Consider the following 21,529-nt stretch of genomic DNA (forward strand, 5'->3'; position numbering starts at 1 on the left):
TGTTCACAGAAGAAATGAAGAAAAAAAAAAAAAAAAAGAAGCTCACAGTATTTCTAAGTAGTGCTAATCAATGAAACTATCCATTTACTAAATTTAATTTGCTGTTATTTACAAAGACCACTTAATATTAGAACACTTTAAGGAGTTACTATTTACTAAGACTGATGATAAATATACAATGAAATGAAAAGATTCATATTTAATTTACAGGTAGGAATTATGAAAAAACAATATACTGAAAAAAGTACAGCATATATAAGAATAGATGGGCTATATTGTCATTTGTACTTTTACAGATCTGGCTCCCATATGAAGATTTTAAACTGAGACAAAACTGTGTAAGCAGTATACATCCATGCACCATGAAGTCTTTCATGATTTTTAAATGGGTGTAAACATCTTTCCGTGAATCTGGAATCATCATTTCTTGGATCTGCATAAGGTTAAACTTGGGTCAAATTCCATGAACATGCTTGAAATAAAATATTAACTAGGTTGAAATGTTTGCTGTGGTATCAATCAATGAAGTGTCTGGTGGAGAGAAATCTATCAAATTCAGACTAAATCACGAGCTGTCTCAATCAGATTCTTATGAAGCTGTACTATGTCACATGTGCCAGTTTTTGTTCACATTTAAAACAGAAAAAAACACATCTTTTAAGAGATAATCTGGTATTTTTTGATTATGACCTGAAATTGTCATGATTCTTCCATAATTTAAGACATTAGCAATCAAAATGATTTTGTCAATTTTCCTGCAAACGTTCCGTGCAAACAATCTAGATCGGCTAAACTGAAGACATCTGGGTAACCTCATTAATAAGTCTGAAAACAAAAAAAGTTCTTTGCTCATATATAATAAATGTGTAAGTCATCACATTATATATAGGTACATGTATATACACCTACACCCATATAGTACCCACATACATCATATGTGGGTATTTCCTACATACAAAAATGTATGGAACACTTATCTTTTTTATTAGAATATGAAATTAAATTATACCTAGAATTAAATCTGTACCAGTATGAATTTCATGTTGATCTTGCTACATTTCAAAAGCTCACTCTTTAAGCTCAACCACCTTTAACTCAGCTGACCACCAGCTTTGTTTGGGTTGTTTCAATCCATTAAATATCTGCTACAATTTCTAGCTTCTAATCAATATTATCAGCTTCCATTTTATTTTTATTGGCTCCTAAGTCTATTTTAACAAGCACTAGTCTTTTTCTTTTTGGATAACTTAGTTTACCATCCCTATGGACAAATGTCAAATCCACACCAAAAAAAAAAAAAAAAAAAAAAAAAAAAAACCCAGTCTAATTACAATTCACCTGTTTTTCTAAGCTCTTGAGATCAAAATATACAATACATAATGTGACAATAATGCCCTATAGAACAAATGTTTTCAGTGGCAAACGGATGTTTTAAAATTGTGTCTTTTTTTCTATAGTTATGTTACATGCAGTCTGCTCGATCTGTTACCCTTCCCAATTTGGTGTAATAACTTGTCAGTCTGAGGACACTGCAATTACTTTATTAATCATTCAGGATGGATCTAGAAACACACTTGGGGTGTGGCACAGCAAGGTTGCAGAGTTCATGGCACTGGCTGCTGTGCTCAGCTTCACCACAGCTGGTCTGACCGCAGCACACCAATTTTCAGTAGAAAGTTCAGTTTCAGAGCTACAGATACAATACATCTACAATACACAGTGGATGCATGGTACAGAGATACAGCACTGCCCATCTTGTGTTCAGTCCAGATCTTGGAGCAGTATGCATGGGTAGCACAGCACCACACTCTAACTGGGGCCGGGGAAATTAACTTGGATATGATGCTGAATTAACATGGTGATAATGCTTTCTGTATTTGTATTTCTCCCTTTGGAGCTCCAAAAGAACATCAGTATCCTGTACACTGTGAATATAACAGCTCAGATTGGCATTACATTGGAGAAGAAAAGAATGATATTTGCATGACAGCCGGCGGTACAATGCAGACATGTTTCCAGCAGCTTTAGGTTAAGCAGATTTATCGAGAGAGTGCAGCAAAGAATGTATGGTGGCAATCTGGCCAGTGTGAGACTGCAGGCAGACTTCTAGGGAAAAAAAAAACATACGTATCAGGGGACATTTAAAATGTTTGTGACTGTCTATTTTTTTGCAATAAGGTGAGCTCCAAAATCTTTCTTTGTAAAAGAAGCTCTAGTAGCATGACTTTTCAACATGCTTTTGTGATTTGACAAGGGAACAACTTCTGCCTTCAAACGTACCCTTTACCTCAACAAATGCAGCTCAGCGTTTCCTGAGATATTGTGTGTTAAAATTTACATTTCCATTCTCTTTTAGGTGCCTGAAGAAAATATTGGCCTCCTACCAAAGCAGTAATTAGCAGAACTATCCTAAGGCACACTGGGGATGCCACAAAGGCAGCAGCACATGGGGAACACCTGGGAGCTGCATTAAGAGGGGAGCTGGACATGAGAGAGGCAGGGGACCTGTATGTGCCTCCCAGCACTGACTCACCCAGCATTTGTCTGCTCCTCCACTAAAGAAGAGGTAAATCACAAGGCCCTGGTTTTCCCAAGCACTAACGCAATGCGAGAGTAAAAGGCAGGACTGTTTCCTAAGCCACCATCAGCTTCTGCAACACAGACTCTGTCTTGACTGAAAATACCAGACAGGGAACAATATCCTCTATTTCTGACAGATGAGACAGAAGACAGAAATGCCCAATTCATCAGCTCCCAGCCGACCATCTACATCAAGGCTGCATCTGGTTTCAGCACAACTTAAGCGTCTGCAGTCCGTACATCAATGCAAAAGGTTCAGGTGAAGGGCTAGGACTGATGATGAGACAAACTGAGAAATCCAGTGATACACAAAAGAAATATACAAAAAATACACAAAAATAAAACTGTTTTTTCTTTAAAGTATTTTAAGCAAAAAACATACTAATACACCACATTAAAAAGCACTGTGAAGTTTGTCAAACAGCACTCAGAGGTTAGGAAACACTACAGACAACAAATAGTATTAGTTCAACACATCTGTTCAGTCAGTTTCATACTGTAAGATTTTAAATAAATTATTAAATATTATATTTTAATTATTACAAGGTACTTTTTATTGTTTTTTCTTAGGACTTCAGCCTTATTCAGAGCACAAGATAGATATAGCTTAAGCATTTCATGGAGAAAGTAAGTATTCAGGCAATTCCTAACATTCATTCACATATTTTGCAAATTAAATGCTGGTCTTTTCACATGGAGAGTTTGAGGGTACCTGGAATGTCAATAAAGATAAATTTGTGTAACACTACCTTAGAGACAGTGTCATCCAACTTATGCTTTATTCACTGCTCATGATCCTAGCAGTAACACCCAGTTCTGACAATCTTTTTTTTTTTTTTTTGCATTCAGCATTCTCTCACTTGCTAATTAGTTTGTTAACTGTTCAGAAACAGATAGTTTTAATATTATGCGTTTGTACCCTACATAGCACAGTGAAACCCTATCCCCTGATTAGAGCTCCAGGTACTACTAAAATAATGATGATACCACCCACATAAGAGGTAGTTCACCAATACAGCACTTAAAAGACCACCTGGAAGTGCTGAAGCATGCAAAATTAATGCTGAAAATAACTAAAAACATTATTTTAAGCCCTTAATAAAAATTAAAAAGAAATATTTTGTGGCTGGTTTATGTTCTATAAAATATATATTTTTACCCACCCTATTTTATTTGCCATTCTATTATATATATAGTATTTCCAAAAAGAAAATTGACAGGGTTAATAATGAAATATTCCCCACCATGAGCAACATATTAATAAGTGCCCAAAACTCCAAACACATTTTTCAGTCTGAAAATAACTCAGGAGCACAGTTTTAAAACTAATCAAAAAGGTAATTTTTTTCCCCTTCCCTCAGGAAACCTACTCTGGCCAAACCAAAATGTTCCCAGTCCAAAATTCAAATCTGTGTTTCTTGACAGCCACTGCAGGGCTAATTCCCACAACAACCCAGAGTGTTTTAGCAATATTCAGTGTACAACTGAATGCATGTTTACAGATGCAGTGCAAGGTGGTGCTTGTTTCATGGAACCTTTCCCTTTTATTCTTAAGATGTTACAAGATTTCACTAAAAATAACAGGCTAGCAACAACCATCATGAGGCATGTAAAACTTGACACATTAGCACACGTTTACTCTTGTATGAGCTTCCCAGATGAAACAGCATCAGGTTTTAATTACCCATATACAGACAAGCAACAGCAGCAGGCATTTTTATAGCATTTGCCATAACACAGCCCAGGTGCAAAGCCTGCAGCACAGCCTCGGCGGTCACTGTGGCAGCCCCGACATGGCAGGGCAGGTGCGCTCCCTGACGTGGCCCACGGTTGTGGTCTCTGGTTGTGCGTCCTGGCGGCTTCCCAGCTGCATGTCAGGACAGAGTTGATGTGTGCACCACGCTCCCGTGCACCTGGGACTCCCTCACAAAGAAAACCTGTGGGTGGGGGGAGCATACAGCACTCCATCAGGGGACCAGCAACACGACCATGCTAGAGACACCGGCCCACCGGTGCAGAAGCTAGGCAAGACACAGGCCAGTAGGCCTTGACACATAAAGACCACAGCTCCTCATCTGTGCTAGTACAAACAACATCCCTGTGACATGACAAGAGCAGGTGAATGAGGGAGGTGGGATGAAAACTTTCATAATCTGCGTGAGGATTTGCAGAGAGATCTGGATAGTCTGGATTGATGGGCTGCATCCAATCGCATGATATCTAACAAGAGTAAGTGCCCAGTGCTGCACCTGGGTTGTAACAACCCCACGCAGCAGTATAGGGTTGGGAAGAGAGGATGGAAAGTTGCCCAGCAGAAAAAGACCTGGGGGTGCTGGCCAAAACCCAGCTGAACATGCATAAGCTTTGAGCCGAGCTGGCCAAGAAAGCCAAGGAAATCCTGGGCTGCATAAGAGATAGTGTGGCCAGCAGGACTAGGGAAGCAATTGTCCCTTTGTAGGTGGCACTGGTAAGACCACACCTCAAACACTGTGCTTTGGGCCCCTCACTACAAGAAGGACATCAAGGTGCTGGAGCACATCCAGAGAAGAGCAACGAAGCCAATGCAGGACTACAGAACAAGAGTCATGAGGAGTAGCTGAGAGAACTGGGGTTGTTTAGTCTGGAGAAGAGGAGGCTCAGGGGAGACGTCATTGCTCCCTAAAACTACCTGAAAGGAGGTTGCAGTGAGTAGGATGTCAGTCTCTTTTCTAAAGTTACAAGTGATAGGACGTGAAGAAACAGTCTCAAATAGCACCAGAGGAGGCTTAGATTGGATATTGAGAAGAATTTGGACGTAGGAATAGAAGGCATTTTGAGCAAGTTTGCTGATGACACCAGACTTAGAGGAGCTGTGGACTCGAATGAGGGTGGAAAGGCCTTGCAGAGGGATCTGGATAGATTGGAGAGCTGGGCGATCACCAACCGCATGAAGTTCAATAAGAGCAAGTGCCGGGTCCTGCACTTGGGACGGGGAAACCCTGGCTGCACGTACAGACTGGGCGATGAGACGCTGGAGAGCAGCCTAGAAGAGAGGGATCTGGGGGTCGTGGTAGACAGCAAGTTGAATATGAGCCAGCAGTGTGCCCTGGCAGCCAGGAGGGCCAACCGTGTCCTGGGGTGCATCAAGCACGGCATCGCTAGCAGGTCGAGGGAGGTGATTGTCCCGCTCTACTCTGCGCTGGTGCGGCCTCACCTCGAGTACTGTGTGCAGTTCTGGGCACCACAGTATAAAAAGGACATGAAACTGTTGGAGAGTGTCCAGAGGAGGGCTACGAAGATGGTGAAAGGCCTGGAGGGGAAGACGTACGAGGAACGGCTGAGGGCACTGGGCCTGTTCAGCCTGGAGAAGAGGAGGCTGAGGGGAGACCTCATCGCAGTCTACAACTTCCTCGTAAGGGGGTGTCGAGAGGCAGGAGACCTTTTCTCCATTAACACCAGTGACAGGACCCGCGGGAACGGGGTTAAGCTGAGGCAGGGGAAATTTAGGCTTGACATCAGGAGGGGGTTCTTCACAGAGAGGGTGGTTGCACACTGGCACAGGCTCCCCAGGGAAGTGGTCACTGCACCGAGCCTGTCTGAATTTAAGAAGAGATTGGACTGTGCACTTAGTCACATGGTCTGAACTTTTGGGTAGACCTGTGCGGTGTCAAGAGTTGGACTTGATGATCCTTAAGGGTCCCTTCCAACTCAGGATATTCTATGATTCTATGATTTCTTCACAGAAAGGGTGGTCAAGCACTGGAAGGGGCTGCATAGGGAAGTGGTGGAGTCCCCATCCCTGAAGGTATTTAAGAGATGTGTGGATGTGGTGCTTAGGGACATGGTTTAGTGATAGCATTTGGTAAATGAGATTAATGGTTGGACTTGATGTTCTTGAAGGTCTTTTCCAACCTAGGTGATTCTATGATTCTGTAATCCGTGGAGAAATCAAGAATCTCAATGTCTTGCTGATCATGGGCTGCACAGAAAATTAGGGTAAGGCTAATGTTAAAACTACACCACTAGAGCATGATGTGGGAGAAAAGGGCAAAAAGGTTGTATATCTATTTGAAGAGGCTGAGTTAATGGGGTAATGGCCTACAGCTCATGCACACTACCATAATAAAAAATGCACTGGTACCACACAATCAAATCATCTATTCTATTAGCAGGATGCATCCTAAAATGTGCCTTTATGCATTAAGCCTTTCACAGAAGAGATGCAATCTTGTCTTATTTTCATAATGCCATGTACACCATTAAGTACACAGTATGTGTGCCTTTGGAAATGATCCCAGTAATAGCCATTTCTATTTTATTTGTCTCTACAGGGGAAAAGAAAACAAGGAAACTCTTCTGAGAACAAATAATAACTATCTGCTCTTCAACCACACCTTGATTTCTGCAGGAAATCAAAAATACCTTTTAATTCACAGTTGAATCTGTCTTTCACCCCATGGAATTAAATTTAGGCTTGAAGCTTGTCAAGGAACTGAATTTACAAAGGTCTAGGCTATGGTGCAGAAATAAAGAAATATCAGGTAGGGCTGCATATATTCCTCAATAGCATTCAATACTCTCTTCCTAATAATGTCTTGACTTCAGTCTCTACATGCTATACTTCAACTAAACAGAATAAATTGGCAAATATTTAGTCAATTAAACAACTTATTATTTTTAAAGGAAGCATGACATTTTTTAATGCCAGGTAGTTGTGCCGTACTCCCAGCACAGAACTGTGTAAAAACATGTGCTTCACCTAATTTAACCACAGGACAGGCATTATGCCCTTTGTAAAATGAAGGTAATGTGAAGGCCACCCTGGGTGCTGGTCCCAGATACTGAGCACTCCTTGTTCCTTCCATCTGTCTGCTATAGCTTTTCACAGGCCATTTTGGGATGTCACCCAAGACAGCATTGCCCTAAGCCACTGCCTGCTCCAGCCAAAATGTCCCACCCTGTTTTCAATTTTCTTGCTCACCAAGGACTGTAATTTCCTGGAGGAAAAAGCTCTCCATGCTTGGTGGGTCCCTCTCAAGACGAACTACTTCCTCAGAGTAGGGGCTTGAGGAAACAGCTGATCCAAGCAGAGTTCAAAGTCCACAACCACTTTCCTGACTTCTGAGTTCCACCAGGAAACAGGCAGCCAGTACACCATACAATACATTCTGCCAAATGTGTCCTTCACAGTAAAGGGATATGCTCCAAAACAGTAGCTCAGCAAGCAGCCCAAGCACATCAGTCCACGACACAGGGATGGTGTCTCCCTGGCACAGTAGCCCCAAGCAAAGCAGGAGCAGTTTGTTGCTGGTCCATCTCACAGAGAGCTGCCAACCAGGGAAGCATCACAGCTGAGCACTAGCTTCATGGCAAAGCATTAAAACAAAACAAAAAAATATGAATCCTACTTTTATATCATAATTTTGTACTATTTATACTTTCTTCATTTTGTTTTTAAGGTCTCATACAGAATTTAATATTTGATTCTGTTCCTATCAATGGCTATTCCAAGACTTCAGTGCAAACACATAAAAAGAAGTTATTACCAAAAACCTGAGTCAAGAAATCCTGAAAGTGAAAACATGACAATCTAATGCTCTATAAGCAAACCCCAGAAACAGGATAAAAGTTTACAGATGGAAGATCCAATCTGCTTTGTCTTTTACTCACCGTTTGATGACTTCGGTCACAGTAGCGCAATCCAAAGTAATCTATCTCCACTAGGTTTAAGTGACGAAATACGTAGCCCAGGACAACCGACCCTTTCGTTGACTTCTGTGGGAAAGAATTTACAGACCCTTTTCAAAAAGATGCTCTGCCTTTGTCAGCTATGTGTAGTCACATTCATGCATTCTTAGCTTTGTCTAAAAAGAGGAGGCAGTTCCCCATGCCTTTTACCAAAATTTCAGCTATAAAGGAGAAAATATTTTTTTCCTGATACATATTTAATCAAACATTCTGTTAATACTATTACATAGCTGGCAAGTCAATGGATACAAGCAACAATAAAAATTCATCTGTCCTTGCATAAACACAATGTTCATGAACTAAGCAAATTGTCTTGCAAACTAATTTTCTCTGATCAAAACTCTAAGCTCTGTGACATATTTTAATTCTTAAATCATACTATTCCTTCAACTATGGGCCTGTCACCCAAACTCTGAGAGTGAAGATCAGGAGGCAAAATTGTTCTTAAAATCTGAGCTATGCACCATTAGCTGCCCTGTTACTACCGCTTGTAAGGCAGATTGCACTTCAATGTTTTCATTTAAATTATTTTTGATAGCAGAAGTAGGAAAATCCTATACCCGGAATTGAAATAACCTCATTGTTTTCTTGATTATTTCTTCACTGTGTGTCTGTTCCAGTATTAGTGAACAATGACAGGGACAATATTACAAACAACATTTTACTGTTGATAATATATTATAACAAGCTCACTTCTACCTGAAGGCCTCTTATTTGTTGCTTTGCCTTGCAGTCAACAACAAATAGGCTAGGAAGATAGAGAGTAATTATGCAGAATAATCCTTCCTCTGAATCAGTTAAAGCCTAAATTCAACATGAAAATATGGAAATAGCTCGTAATTAGGTTTTGGCTAAATACTTCACATATACATTTGTACATACACACACAGGCCCTAAAATACCAATGCATATCAGCTGTCCTACACTTGGCATGCATAGTCACGTAACAGTGAATAGCACATACACACTTCAAAGGTGCAATACTGATGACCAGTTTAGAGTGGATTTCATAAACCCATTTACATCCCCTTCAACCCTCTAGATTGTGCTAAAAATGCACAAAAGAGATGAAGCAGAAAGTGGAGGCTGTGAGACAGTGTTTGCACTGTTTCACTTTTTAGCATAAGAAAAATAATTTTAAAAATGAAAATGGCAAATAGTGTTAAAAAAAATAAATAAAATAAAAACACCAACAAACATTTAATTTATGCTTGCTACTGAAATATCAATCACATGATAGCAAGGAAGATGCACCCATTCTTTTTCACCAAGTTCATTTGGTCACCATTTGAATCTGGTCTCACAGGCAAGGTCAGTATAATTTCAGATGGACAATCACATTCTAAGTAACGGCAATGTAAACATTTGTAGTAGGGTAGGAGTTGCTTATTCATACTGCTCACCAAATTTAATAAATATTTGCTTAAACTAGGATATATTCTTGAATGATTCTTACCATGGAACAGTCTAAGCAATCATGCAAGTTATTTATACTAAGCAACTGGAATTAGATATTGCCTCAGCATGTACCATGAGACTTAATTATCAGCCACAAAACAGAAAACAATTTAGGGAGAAGTATAATAAAGGTAATCAGAAATTCACTAAATCTCATTTTAGCATTTTGGATAAAGCACAGCAATACAGTGGTTTTATCGTAAGATTCCTCAACAACAACCTGGGTTGTAAGAGCAGTATAAGGCATGAGTCAGTCCTTGTTATCTGGTGACTATCAGGCACACTATAGCCAACAAAGAAACAAAACAAAGGAAAATGAAACACGCCTCAAAGCAAACAAATAAACAAAAAAGTTTAATTATTAGACAGTGGTGTTTCAAGACTGAAGCCGTAATTGTTTTCCTTTGTTTTCTCTTTAAATCCATTGCTACTCAAAGAAGCAAAAGAGATGTCCAACCAAAAAAACACATACATTCATCTCATCTTTCCTATTTCATATAAAGACAATTAACTTCATTGGAAATAACTGCTTAATTACCATCAAACAGTTACAACTACATCTTGGGAACCCAGGGCAGGACAGAAGTTCTAGGAAACAGACATAGCAAAAGCACAAAACCACCAAGCAGCCCTGACAACATACAACCTTCACTTCGTTGTAAATTATTCCATTAAGGCATCAAGGAATAAATTATGGTGACACTTCAAAATGGGTACTAAATATTGAAATAATATTATAGACAGAAAGAGCTCCACCACCAGCTACTCAGAGGCACGGGTTTTTGAAACAGTTAACCATATTTTGGCTAGTAAACCACTGAAGAAGGCATAAACAGAGCTGTCTGACCTGTGACCCACAGGGGGAAACTGGAAGCTGCCTACTGATGGGATGCAGAGACGCAGTGATCTTTATGCTTTAATTTGTTTTCTTCCAGTGAGCTACCCTCTTCTCATCCGACCATTGACATCATTTGTTTCATCAGTTAGTTTTATTAGCAGAACTAAACAACAGCAATCCGGTAGCAAAGACAAAGCAGTTGGTTTTCCATTCAGGCATCCTACAACAATGATGCATTATATTGGTAGCATCAAAGATATGAAAATAACATAAAAGCTTAAGTCTTACAGGAGTTGAACCTACATAATTCTGCACCAATTCAGGATCCAGCCAGCTTTCTTGGCAGTTTCCTTTTTCAGTCAGTTTAGGATTGCAATGGGCTCTTTGCAAATCTCTGGGACAGCTTTCCTTGCATGGAGGATAATGCTAGTTTGTTAACCCTGACAAACACCGAGGTTCCACACCTGATTTGGCTGAAGTTAAAAACTCCCTTCTTTCTTTTCAGAGATAAATGCATAAAGCATTTTTAACTGCTTTTTACTTAAATTTCTAGGCTGAGAATGAGCATAAATGCCTGTTAATTTATTCTGTTGACACAGCTCAGTTAGCGTTTCCATTGCTGCAGCTCCTGCAGAAATAGGTGATTCAGTTGTGGTGAAATGCTGAGCAAAACCTGCGCTTACAATGGCTGGCAGTTCCCCACCCCTGCGTCAGGAAGATGCTCACCCTGTTGGCTATCCTCAGCCAAAATATGCTGTCTGCCATCACCTCCACAGCCCTCCTTAGCAATGCCATTCACATTCTGCCTTACGTACACAAGGCAGAGCTGCACAAGAGAAGTGCCAAGAGGATGGCACCCTGTAGCTCCCCCTCTTACCCTAAACCCACTTGCTTAACCTCCCAGCACTGAGGAGCACCTTTCAGGTCCAACACAGACCCTTGCTGAAACCACTACAGCCTCATTTTCAGTTAAAGTTCCCAGTTTAAGCCAACTGATTTCAGGGTTTCATGCAGGTAATTTGGTTCTCCAAGTGGAATCAGGAGAGGAATTTTGCTGATGAATCCCTAAGAGGCTTCTTCTCAGGCCTGAAAAACATTTTTACTGCATTTGAAGAAAGTTTTGCAAACTCAGAAAAGCTGTTTTATTTTCCCTGACAAAAATACAGCATCAATCAGCAAAACTGCGGAGTACATCTATTGAAGATGTCAATAGGATTACATTCGCAACATATGACATCGCAGAAATTATATAATCTGCCTTGCATTAAGCTCAGACTTGCTAGAGGCTTGCATTCATAGGAGGCAAACCCAAGTATGTTTGAAAATATCATTGACAGTGCTTTCAAGAGAGAACAAAGAATTTTTCAAATGAGTCATAACATCTTGCTCTACATGCTAGTACCGTGGCTTCATAAACCAGAAAGGCAGGTTTCTACTGGCTAAGGAAAATGACAGACAATGCTCAGGAGAAAAATGATTTGGTTGTATTATTTTAATCAGAAAGAAATATCTCTTTTAAAAATGATATAGTATGATGCTTTAACATATTCACATTATGTATATGTAGTCTCACAGAATTCTTTTCTTCCAAGCTTTTTTTATAAAAAAAAAAAAAAAAAAAAAAAAAACAACTCCAGTGAGGTTTTCCTGGTCTGATCTTTTTTTTTTTAATTCTCTCCTTTGTATTCTACACAGCAGTGCAAGCCAAATCAGATCAACAATCAATGCTAACTGAATTTAAAGACAAAGTATGACATGCAGCAACGTCTGCCTCAGTAGGATGCTAGTCCCTCTCCCAGAAAGAAAGCAATATATACGCACTAAAGCCACTATTTACTTAAAAAAAAAAAAAAAAAGAGAGAGAGAAAAGAGAGAAAAGAGAGAAAAGAGAGAAAAGAGAGAAAAGAGAGAAAAGAGAGAAAAGAGAGAAAAGAGAGAAAAGAGAGAAAAGAGAAAAGAAAGAAAAGAAAGAGAGAAAAGAGAAAAGAGAAAAGAAAGAGAGAAAAGAGAGAAAAGAAAGAGAGAAAGCCTTGTAATATTGCGTCTATTAGTTCAAGTACCCATTATGAAACCCTTCTCCTGAAAGTAATTCATTCAAGGGACTCTAATTCTTACTGTATAAATGCTAAGGAAGATGCTGATGAGTTCTTGAGCCCCTGCTTAAAAGAAGCCTTAAAATTTCCATTTTACACATCTGCTCTCTTTTGATATGCCCTCCTTCCCCCTTGCAACCATTAAGTCTGTTGGAAAGTCACAGCTGATGCTGAATTAATTATATACTGGCATAAGGTAAGAATACAGAAGAGCAGAAGGTTTCTAATGTGGAAGAGGGAAGTTTATTAGAGTACAGAAAACCACAGGGGCAGCTACAGAGCACAACACCCAGTTGTGCTGTGAGATTCAGGACCACCCCTGAGCCACCCCCAGACCACTCAGTGAAGCACAGGACAGCATGGGTCTCACTGCTGACAGGCCTTTTGGGCAAGAAGTGCGTGTGATCTGCTGCCATGTGCTAGGCAGTAGGCACTGCCCATGCAGAACATGATGTGCTCACAGGCTCTGGAAACGGATCCCATGGATGGAGCAGGGAGAGGCAGGGAGTGAGCCCAGCCCCTGACGCATGTGTCAGAGGAACCTCGTGCGCACCAGTTGGCATTTACATGCTCAGGCAGACGTATGCCAAGCTTACACACCGTTTTCAGAGACCAAATTGCAGCATTTTGCTCTAGGTAAAGGTTCCTAAGGAGAGATGAAAGTTCTGTATAAAAACAGCCCATAGTCACGCAACTTAAGAGTGAGTAGAGCCAGCAGTCCATCCCATTCCTGGTAGACATGTAACAAGAATAAGCATCTCCAAGCAGAATTTTCTCACTGTCTTCATCCAGACATTTTCCACCCTTATCTATAGTTCTGAAAAGACCATCACCTTCACACATACACACACACACAAAAGCAGCAAGGCACAGGGCTCTAAAATCCAAGTTCTTGGTGGTCTTCACCAGCACAGAACAAGTAACTGTTCTGCCCAGGGCAGTCAACCAGCTGGGCCTCAATTTGCACAATGCAAGTTCAAGCAGAGATCTTTAAATTAGTAAGCTTTAATATTTACAAATATTCACCTAGATGAAACAGCTTGACCTTAATTTGTGGAATGCATGTCCAAACACAGAAGAATTTAAATTAGCGTTATTGTATATGTGCAATCATTCCTCAACAAAATCATGTAATATAAGTAAACACTTTCAGAAGCTGAGGATTTAACACATACAAATGTAATACCGCCGTCTGCCCTAAGGACACAGCATACAAAACGTACCATCTGAATTGTACAAACCCATTTCCATCTCTTCGTCTTTCACTGACAGCAGACATGCCAACTTTTTTTTATTTTCTCCCCCGAGAACATCTCACAAGTTCACAGATACATGGACAGACCTCCCCATCTGTGTTCCTAGGAATTCGACACAGCGCCTGCTCAGTCTGCTGGAACGCTATCTATGGCACTGATTTTTAAAATGCTGCATGTTAAGATGCCTGTAAATTTGTTGGTTTTACTTACAGTCATCAAATTAAATCTGGTTAGGATCCCTATTCTAGAAAAACATCCAAAGTTACATCTTATTTGATTGTTTCAACAACTGGTTTACCTGTCTCAAAATTATACATACCTTTCAAAATCAACTTTTTTGGCAATTCCTTTATGGGGGGAGGATTTCAAGGAGTAGGATCTTAAGCTGAATAAACCTTTCCCCTTTTAAAGACTGCTCAAGTGCACTTGCATGATTAGTCACAGATAAATGTAAACTGATCTACTTGACTCAGACTAAAAGAAAACAACAAATAAAAAAAAAAAGAAAACAAAAAAAATAGAACATACAAGAAAAAAGTTTAAACAAATATTTACCAAAATGTTTGAGTTATAGGAAAGTTTCCTATAACTAGAAGTAGGCTTCTTTTTTGGGTGTAGATAAGGATTTTACTGAGTAGTCAAAAGTAAGCATATGCTTGTTACTATTTTTATCACAAAAACTATGAAATTGTTCTCATCTAAGCATCCAGAGGCCCTGCAAGTTTGCTTCTTTTGATTACTGTTATATATGTCTGAAAGCAAATCTCTTGCTCTACAAAGTGGATGGAAAACTGAAAATTGGAGTAGCTCTTCAAATAAAATTCTGAGCAGCCCAGACAGCAACAGTATTACTAAATACCACCAAAATTATCCAAAATTGTGTAGTGTAATCCCATCTTAGTCTATAGCATAGTAGCATTTGTAATTTAGTGTAGTCAGCTACAAAATATGCAGACAAAACACTGAGCTACATCACCACATAAACACAAGCAACTATATTTACTTTGTATAGCTGTGCAATTTGTACACACACATCCACTATAATGAGAAGTGCTCCAAGCAGAAATCAGAGTCCAGTGAAGACAACAAAGAAGAGATAGAGCAGGCAAGAGCAATAATAGAAAGACAACTAAGTTTTGGAAATATAATTAATACTTAATGCTTTAAAATTGATCTCTTATCAGTCATGAACGGTATTTTGAAAACTGGCAGCAACTCGTTCTGTGTGGAGGGATCTAGGCCTTACCTGTTTCATTTTAAGATCTGTTCCCTAATCTGCCCACTAATGATAAAATTATCCAGTTTGTTAACATTTACATTTTTTACCAAATGACAGACGAGTTAAAGCTACATAATGCACTTCCACTTCACATAGAAAAGAGCTCTTCTGAAGAGCTGAATATAAATGACCATTTCCATCATCCCCCTACACTTTGCATATTTTCTACATCACTGAAAAATTCATTATAATAATAATGGAGTCCCAAAAATACAGCATACAACCACTTGCTTGAATGGTTCAGATGTTGGCTACTACTACTTCTCTACCCTTCACAAAATCTGTTTTAAGTCACAAGAAGAGAGAGCTACATGGCCTGGTGTGTTTTCTAAACAGGCAGGGACCCTGCATGTCCCAGGGAGAGATGCTACAGAAGTAGCCCCCAAGCACCAGGCGAGGCAGAAAAGAAGCACACACAAATTAATGACCAGACACTTCTCAAGGATTTACTGTAAATGACACACACAGAAGACACGCCCCTGGGGACTGCCCAAGGCTCCTCAGGGGAGATGCAGAGATGCTGGTGCCCCAGGCTCTAGAAACACGTAAAACCCTCCAAATTCAGGGCAGGAGGGCAGTGGCCATCTTCTCAGAGCATGGTGCAGGAACTCCTGAGCATCATCCTTCCAGTTTGCACTGCCTCCAGCATGCAGCCCTCCTGCACATCCAGGCCAAGATCTTTGCGTTGCTGGCTCAAATTGTTGGTAAAATAGTTTTGTTTTGTTTCTTTCTTTTCTTAGGAACAAGAAGAATTGGAGGGAAAAAAAGATCAGCATAGATCTTGTTAATCCTCTACTTTGGCAATTCTTTCTTTCAGAATGAATAGCTGTACTGTCAGAGCTGAGCATACGTGCAAAAGCTTGTTTATACAGAGCACTACAAGACTCTGACCAAAGAGCAAGCCTCACTCTTTCTTGTCACAAGCAAAGTCCAAACTTGGTGTCCTTGTCATCACTTGCACTCAGCCCTAGTCACACAGTTAATCACTTGACCGTGCGTGTATTCTTGCGATGTCTCGTAAATGTGAACGGCCTCGTTTTCTGTGTCTTGGAATACCCATTTCTGCTACCCCTTGACTGTTACCTGTGTCATCCATTCCACATTAATTTTTGTGTATTTCCTTCTAGCATCCCCTCTTCATCCAAGTCTTTTCAAAGTACTGGTCATGAGATCAGGAACAGAAGGATAACAATCACGAAATAAATTCTAAAGTTTTTCTTTAGCCTTTTTTCCCCTTCCCATGTTCAAGAGTTAGGGACAGGAATTAATTACTCGGAGGTTTAAAACTTTGTCTTCAAGCAGATTCACATCTCAAAGCCCTCCATAAAGCTCATTTCAAACACTTTTGAAAAAATTCTCAGACTTGTTTGTTATTTTTTATCATTTCTTTCAGTCACAGAAAGATCTTATGACCATTCAGTCAAGACATGGTACAAGGAACAAAAGAGGAAAAATTACCAGGAAAACAGTGGAATCCTTCTTAGCTGCAAAACTAATGGGAAGGACAAAGAGAGAATTTATTTTCTAAAAGGACAGAGGCTCCTTTTCTTTCTGGATCTGATTTGGGGGACATGGTGAGTAGAAGGGGGAAGAAACTAAAAACGCAGCCCTTTGCTTGAAACAAGTCTATCACAGTACACATGATGTATCTTGGGCTCTTCTGCATCTTTCCCTCTGCATGACAGAGCTGGCCTTTCTGTAGAGAAAACTCAGCTCAACCTGGATGTGCAGGAAGGCTGTGTGCTGGAGGCAGAGTAAACTGCATGGACAAGGCTCTAGGACCCCAAACCACTCTGAGAAGATGGCCTCTGCCCTCCTGCCCTGCACTTGGAGGGTTTCATGTGTTCCCCAAGTCCGGGGCACAAGCATCTCTTTGTGGTCCACCACGGCATCCTTCATGTGGAAACAGATGCAAAGCCCTGTTGACTTCATTGGGGGCAGGATAAGTTGGTGTGGGGGCTGCAGCATGGCGCAGAGGCAAGGTGGAATTGAAGCAGCCCACCTACAGCACAGTCAAGGTACCTGTTTCCATCCATCAATTGCAAACAGTGTTTTTGTATAGTCAACGCTGCAACCAATCAGCTATAAAAAAAATGTATAAATTGTACATCCCTTTTTCGTAAAGTTTTTGTAACTCAATTGCTGTGATACTTCCTCTTAAACTCATTTGATTCTACTAAAACTCTGTTCTCATTAAAATATTTCATAATATCCATCAGGAAATTTGTTTGAAAAAGAAGTAAAGACTGCATTTGCCAAAAAGAATTCTTTTAAATAGACACTCCTTAAGAGAATAAAGGAAGATACACTGTAAGTATTTGTGTTACGGAGTAGTTTTCTAGATATGCTTACTAGCAAGCCCTGCCCAAAAAAATAAAAAATAAATAAATAACTGTTTGCATCAGGACAAGAATAACTTATTCATTAGCACGCTGTAATGGCTGCTAATGGGGGAACTCTATACTCCTTCATTCTCTTCTGCCCCTTCTCAAATTTCTGGCTGTCCTGAAGAGTTACTATCCAGTGCTGCATACTGCACAAGGTCATATTACCATTTCACTGGTACTGGGCTGCATTCAACTTTAACAACGTTGACTGAAAACAAAACAAAACAAAACAAAACCCCTCCATGGGAAAGGAAGAACTCTAACAGACTTGCAACAGCAAGGAGGAATGAAAGGGCCATTCCTGCCACAGCCCCTCACTGCTCTGCTCTTCACCCTCTGACTACTGCTGCCTGCCCCCTCACAGCAAGGGCGCCTCATTCAGCTGTCATTCAATTCCTGAATCACTACAGATCTAAGCCCTGGGTATTCAGATATATCACAATCCAAGCTTTTTTTTTTTTTTTTTTTTTTTTTAAATGATATCCCTGAATACTAAATAAATAAACAAAGATAATTAAAGCAACCTACAAACTACTCAGTCAGGCTCTTGCATATGTGTACTACGGTGTTGCCATCATTATTTTTTTTCTTTTCCCCTTTGATCCGTTTTCAACTCACTTCATTCCCTCCTGGCCAGTCTCCTCCTCGTTCCCCCATGAATCAAGCAAGGAAATTTCTACACAGTGCTGTATTATGGGATGGGTAACACAGAAAAACATCTGATAGCTCCAGACACGGGCAACTTGTTTGCAGCTCTGGCACCTAGACTGAAGCACCAGAAACACCAGTTATACAGGTGAACTGGTTGTCACTGGGACCTGACAGAAAATGGAAGAAATAGCATCCTTACTGAATTTAACTAATAGAGTTGGAGTAAATCTCTTCTGAGAGAGTTGTTTTAGCATTATAAACTGGCTCATTATGGGCATATTTTTAAAAGAGACAGCAAATAACATATCCATGGCACAGTAACCACATTGATAGTAATTATCACAGACTTTGCTTCAAAAATCTTCAAAGAAAAGTTGCGTGGGCTTCCTTCGCTATGACAGACAAACAAATTTTAAGTTGCTCCTCTCTTGGAAATAACTAATCTGTTTTGAATGAAGCTTTGTAAAATAATGCAAGTCACAACAGAGTTCAAAACTTGATGACTGGCACACCTACAAACAGACCAAACAATATCAGCAGTGGTAGCAAACCTCTCCCTAATCACTTTCATTCAGAAAGATACAACAAGCTTTTCAGACTGAATTTACAGATACTTCCTTAAGTTTTTGTTTGTTTCTTTGTTTTATAAAAAGTCAGTATTATTTTAAACTATTTCTTGAGCATGAGGCTCTAGTGAAAGCCTAGCTTTCATATACATTAATTTTCCTCTGAAAAACTAGAGAACACTATACTCTGCACGATTATAAGGAAAGCTACAGCAAGTTTTAATCAGCTTACTTCTCCCTGTGGCATCTATTCCTTCTCCCTTTCAGCAATTAAACCTTTCAAATGATAACTTGATGTTAATCCCAGTGATCCAGACAAGGAAACTACCTTCTCAATACTTAGTCTTCATCTGCTCCCTAGAACTGTTAGTATACTCCAAAGAGCCTTTACATACTTCCAGAAAATTGCATATGCGTAACACAATATTATATGTTTTCATACAAGAAACTGTAGGTTGGTCTTCAGTCAACGTTCAGCAGCTACTTTACCATTAATTCTAAATATGTGTTGGCAGTGTACAGCATATAATATTATAACTACCTTCTGATATTTCTTATTGACCTGTAAAAATTTCAGATATAAAACAGTTTTGATTATACATACAGAATGTTTCATATGCACTGTATATCTTTAGAGGTAATCCAGAACAATTTCTCTAACACTGTATGTACTACCTGCCAAGATTAAGCTGTAAACTCATCAATTAAAAAAAAAAAAAAGCCAAAATTCCTTATTTTTAATAAATTTATATTTAATGTATCAAGGCTGTTTGGGAAAGGTGTTTTTAACATGAGGATACAAACCAAAGAACTGCTATACCTTTTACTTTGAAATCTAATCATGCAGAAGGTTTTTGTTCTTTGATTTGGAACCTACAAAGAAACTGAACATCTTAGAAGTACATGGTAGCTGCCTACTTGTTCTAACATAAACATTACACATATTGAAGAAAAAATAAGACAAAAATCACACCTAATCCACACTTCTGCAATATATCCCCCTGAAGGAGAAGATAAAGTGATTATATCCATGTGCAGTATCAGATTGATTTCTACAGTCTCAGCAGATAGTCACAATAGCAATAACCACAGCACAAGGATCTATACAGAAAACAAGAATATAGCACACGGAATTTTGCGAACCCAAGCCTTTCTTTCTATACATCTAGAAACATGTCTACTCATTAGCAAAAGTGTTCAAAGAGATGGGAGCAGTTAACCCTTTAAATGCCCACAGTCTAAATTTTGTGTCTAATGAAAAATGTATCCTTTCAGCACTTTCATTATCAGACTCGAGAGGTTAATTAATAAAATGCCTCAGGCATGCTGTCCTTTGCTAATGGGGGTGGCTGTCTGTGGTACTTCATAGGTCAGCTCATACATCTCGTGCAGGGAAGAAAATAGAAAAAAAAACAAGGAAAAAAAAAAAAAACAGCTTTTTGATTAGATACATGAATTAAATCACAAAACACAGCTTCCTGAATAGAGACATTCATTAAATCACAGACATATTTTGCTTTAGAAACAAGATGCCAGTTAAAACCTGAGGACAAAAATATCTGTTCAGAATCTATTAGCAATGCAAAAAATAACTGAATGAGCTTTTTCACTTTAGGGGAATTTTGAGAATTGGAGTGAAAACCTGATCCTGCTTAAATCAATATGAATTATATCACTGAATTCTGGGGCAGAAAACTTTAAGTCGATGTTGGAAATAAGATCTCTACCACTTACTTTATAACATTTGTGATGAAAACAGTCAAGCCATCAAACTAAAAACCTGTTTAAAGTCAACAATTGCTCACAGGGAAGACAACAGAGCATAGTCACTTTTGTTTGGACCCAAGCAACAACAACTCCAAACTTCATTCCCATAATCTAAGAGTATAATAACTGAAGATTAATTAAAGCTAAATAAATTATGAAACTGATGACTGATAGTAAAAACTTTTCTGTTTAATTCACAAGCTTGCAGGTAAGCCACTAGTGTGCTGTCAGGAGTCTTCATCAGCATATCTCCAGTTCTGCAGCAGTTGTACCTTGCCACAGAGCTGTAGACAAACCTCAAACAATTGTGCTTCAAAGTATGTTACTTTAAAGTACAGGAAACACCCAGTGCACTTTCACTGTAGGCAAATCACAACACACTCTGTGGACTAGACTGTTCTATTTCAAATAGAAAATTACTGCTTTCATTTTTAGTTTGCTTGAAACGTACTAGGTTTTATCTCTTTTTTGAAGCCAACATGATTATTCATTCACCTGTGATATATGTTGAATACAAAATTTTTGGCAGCACTGCTTCTGGCTACATTAAATATAGCTTATTGTGTGATTTTGACTTGATCCTATTCACACTAAAATACAAAGGCAAAAAAAAAAAAAAGTTTGAAGATGGAAAGCCCACAATCTTCAGTTTTAATCTCACTGGTCAGTGATAAAATAATAGATTGCTTATAGTAAAATTAGCAGTATATTCAGCTGGACTGAATAAAGTAACAGCCCCCAAGTCTCTCCTCTCTCCCTCCTCCATTTTAATTAATTAATAAACATTTATTTTTTTTTATTTTTTTCAGGCGTGCTACATCATGTGGATGTAAACTATGCCCAATGTCCACCATTTTGGCAATGGGCTAGACATTCCCCAGTACTCGAGGTGTAATTACAAAGTCAGTGACATCTTGCTCTGGAATA

General features: G+C 39.3%; 1 protein-coding gene across 2 annotated transcripts in view; it reads right to left on the minus strand.

Moving 5' to 3' along the window:
* EPB41L4A (erythrocyte membrane protein band 4.1 like 4A) overlaps positions 1-21,529 on the minus strand; it is a 136,100-nt gene that overhangs the window by 77,734 nt on the left and 36,837 nt on the right. For both annotated transcript variants that reach the window (XM_072030686.1, XM_038170744.2), the window contains exon 2: positions 8,230-8,334. In XM_072030686.1, coding sequence (XP_071886787.1) covers positions 8,230-8,334 — 105 coding nt within the window. The remainder of the gene's footprint in view (positions 1-8,229; positions 8,335-21,529) is intronic.

This window comes from Anas platyrhynchos, chromosome Z, assembly GCF_047663525.1.
Source record: "Anas platyrhynchos isolate ZD024472 breed Pekin duck chromosome Z, IASCAAS_PekinDuck_T2T, whole genome shotgun sequence".
NCBI classification, from domain to species: domain Eukaryota; kingdom Metazoa; phylum Chordata; class Aves; order Anseriformes; family Anatidae; genus Anas; species Anas platyrhynchos.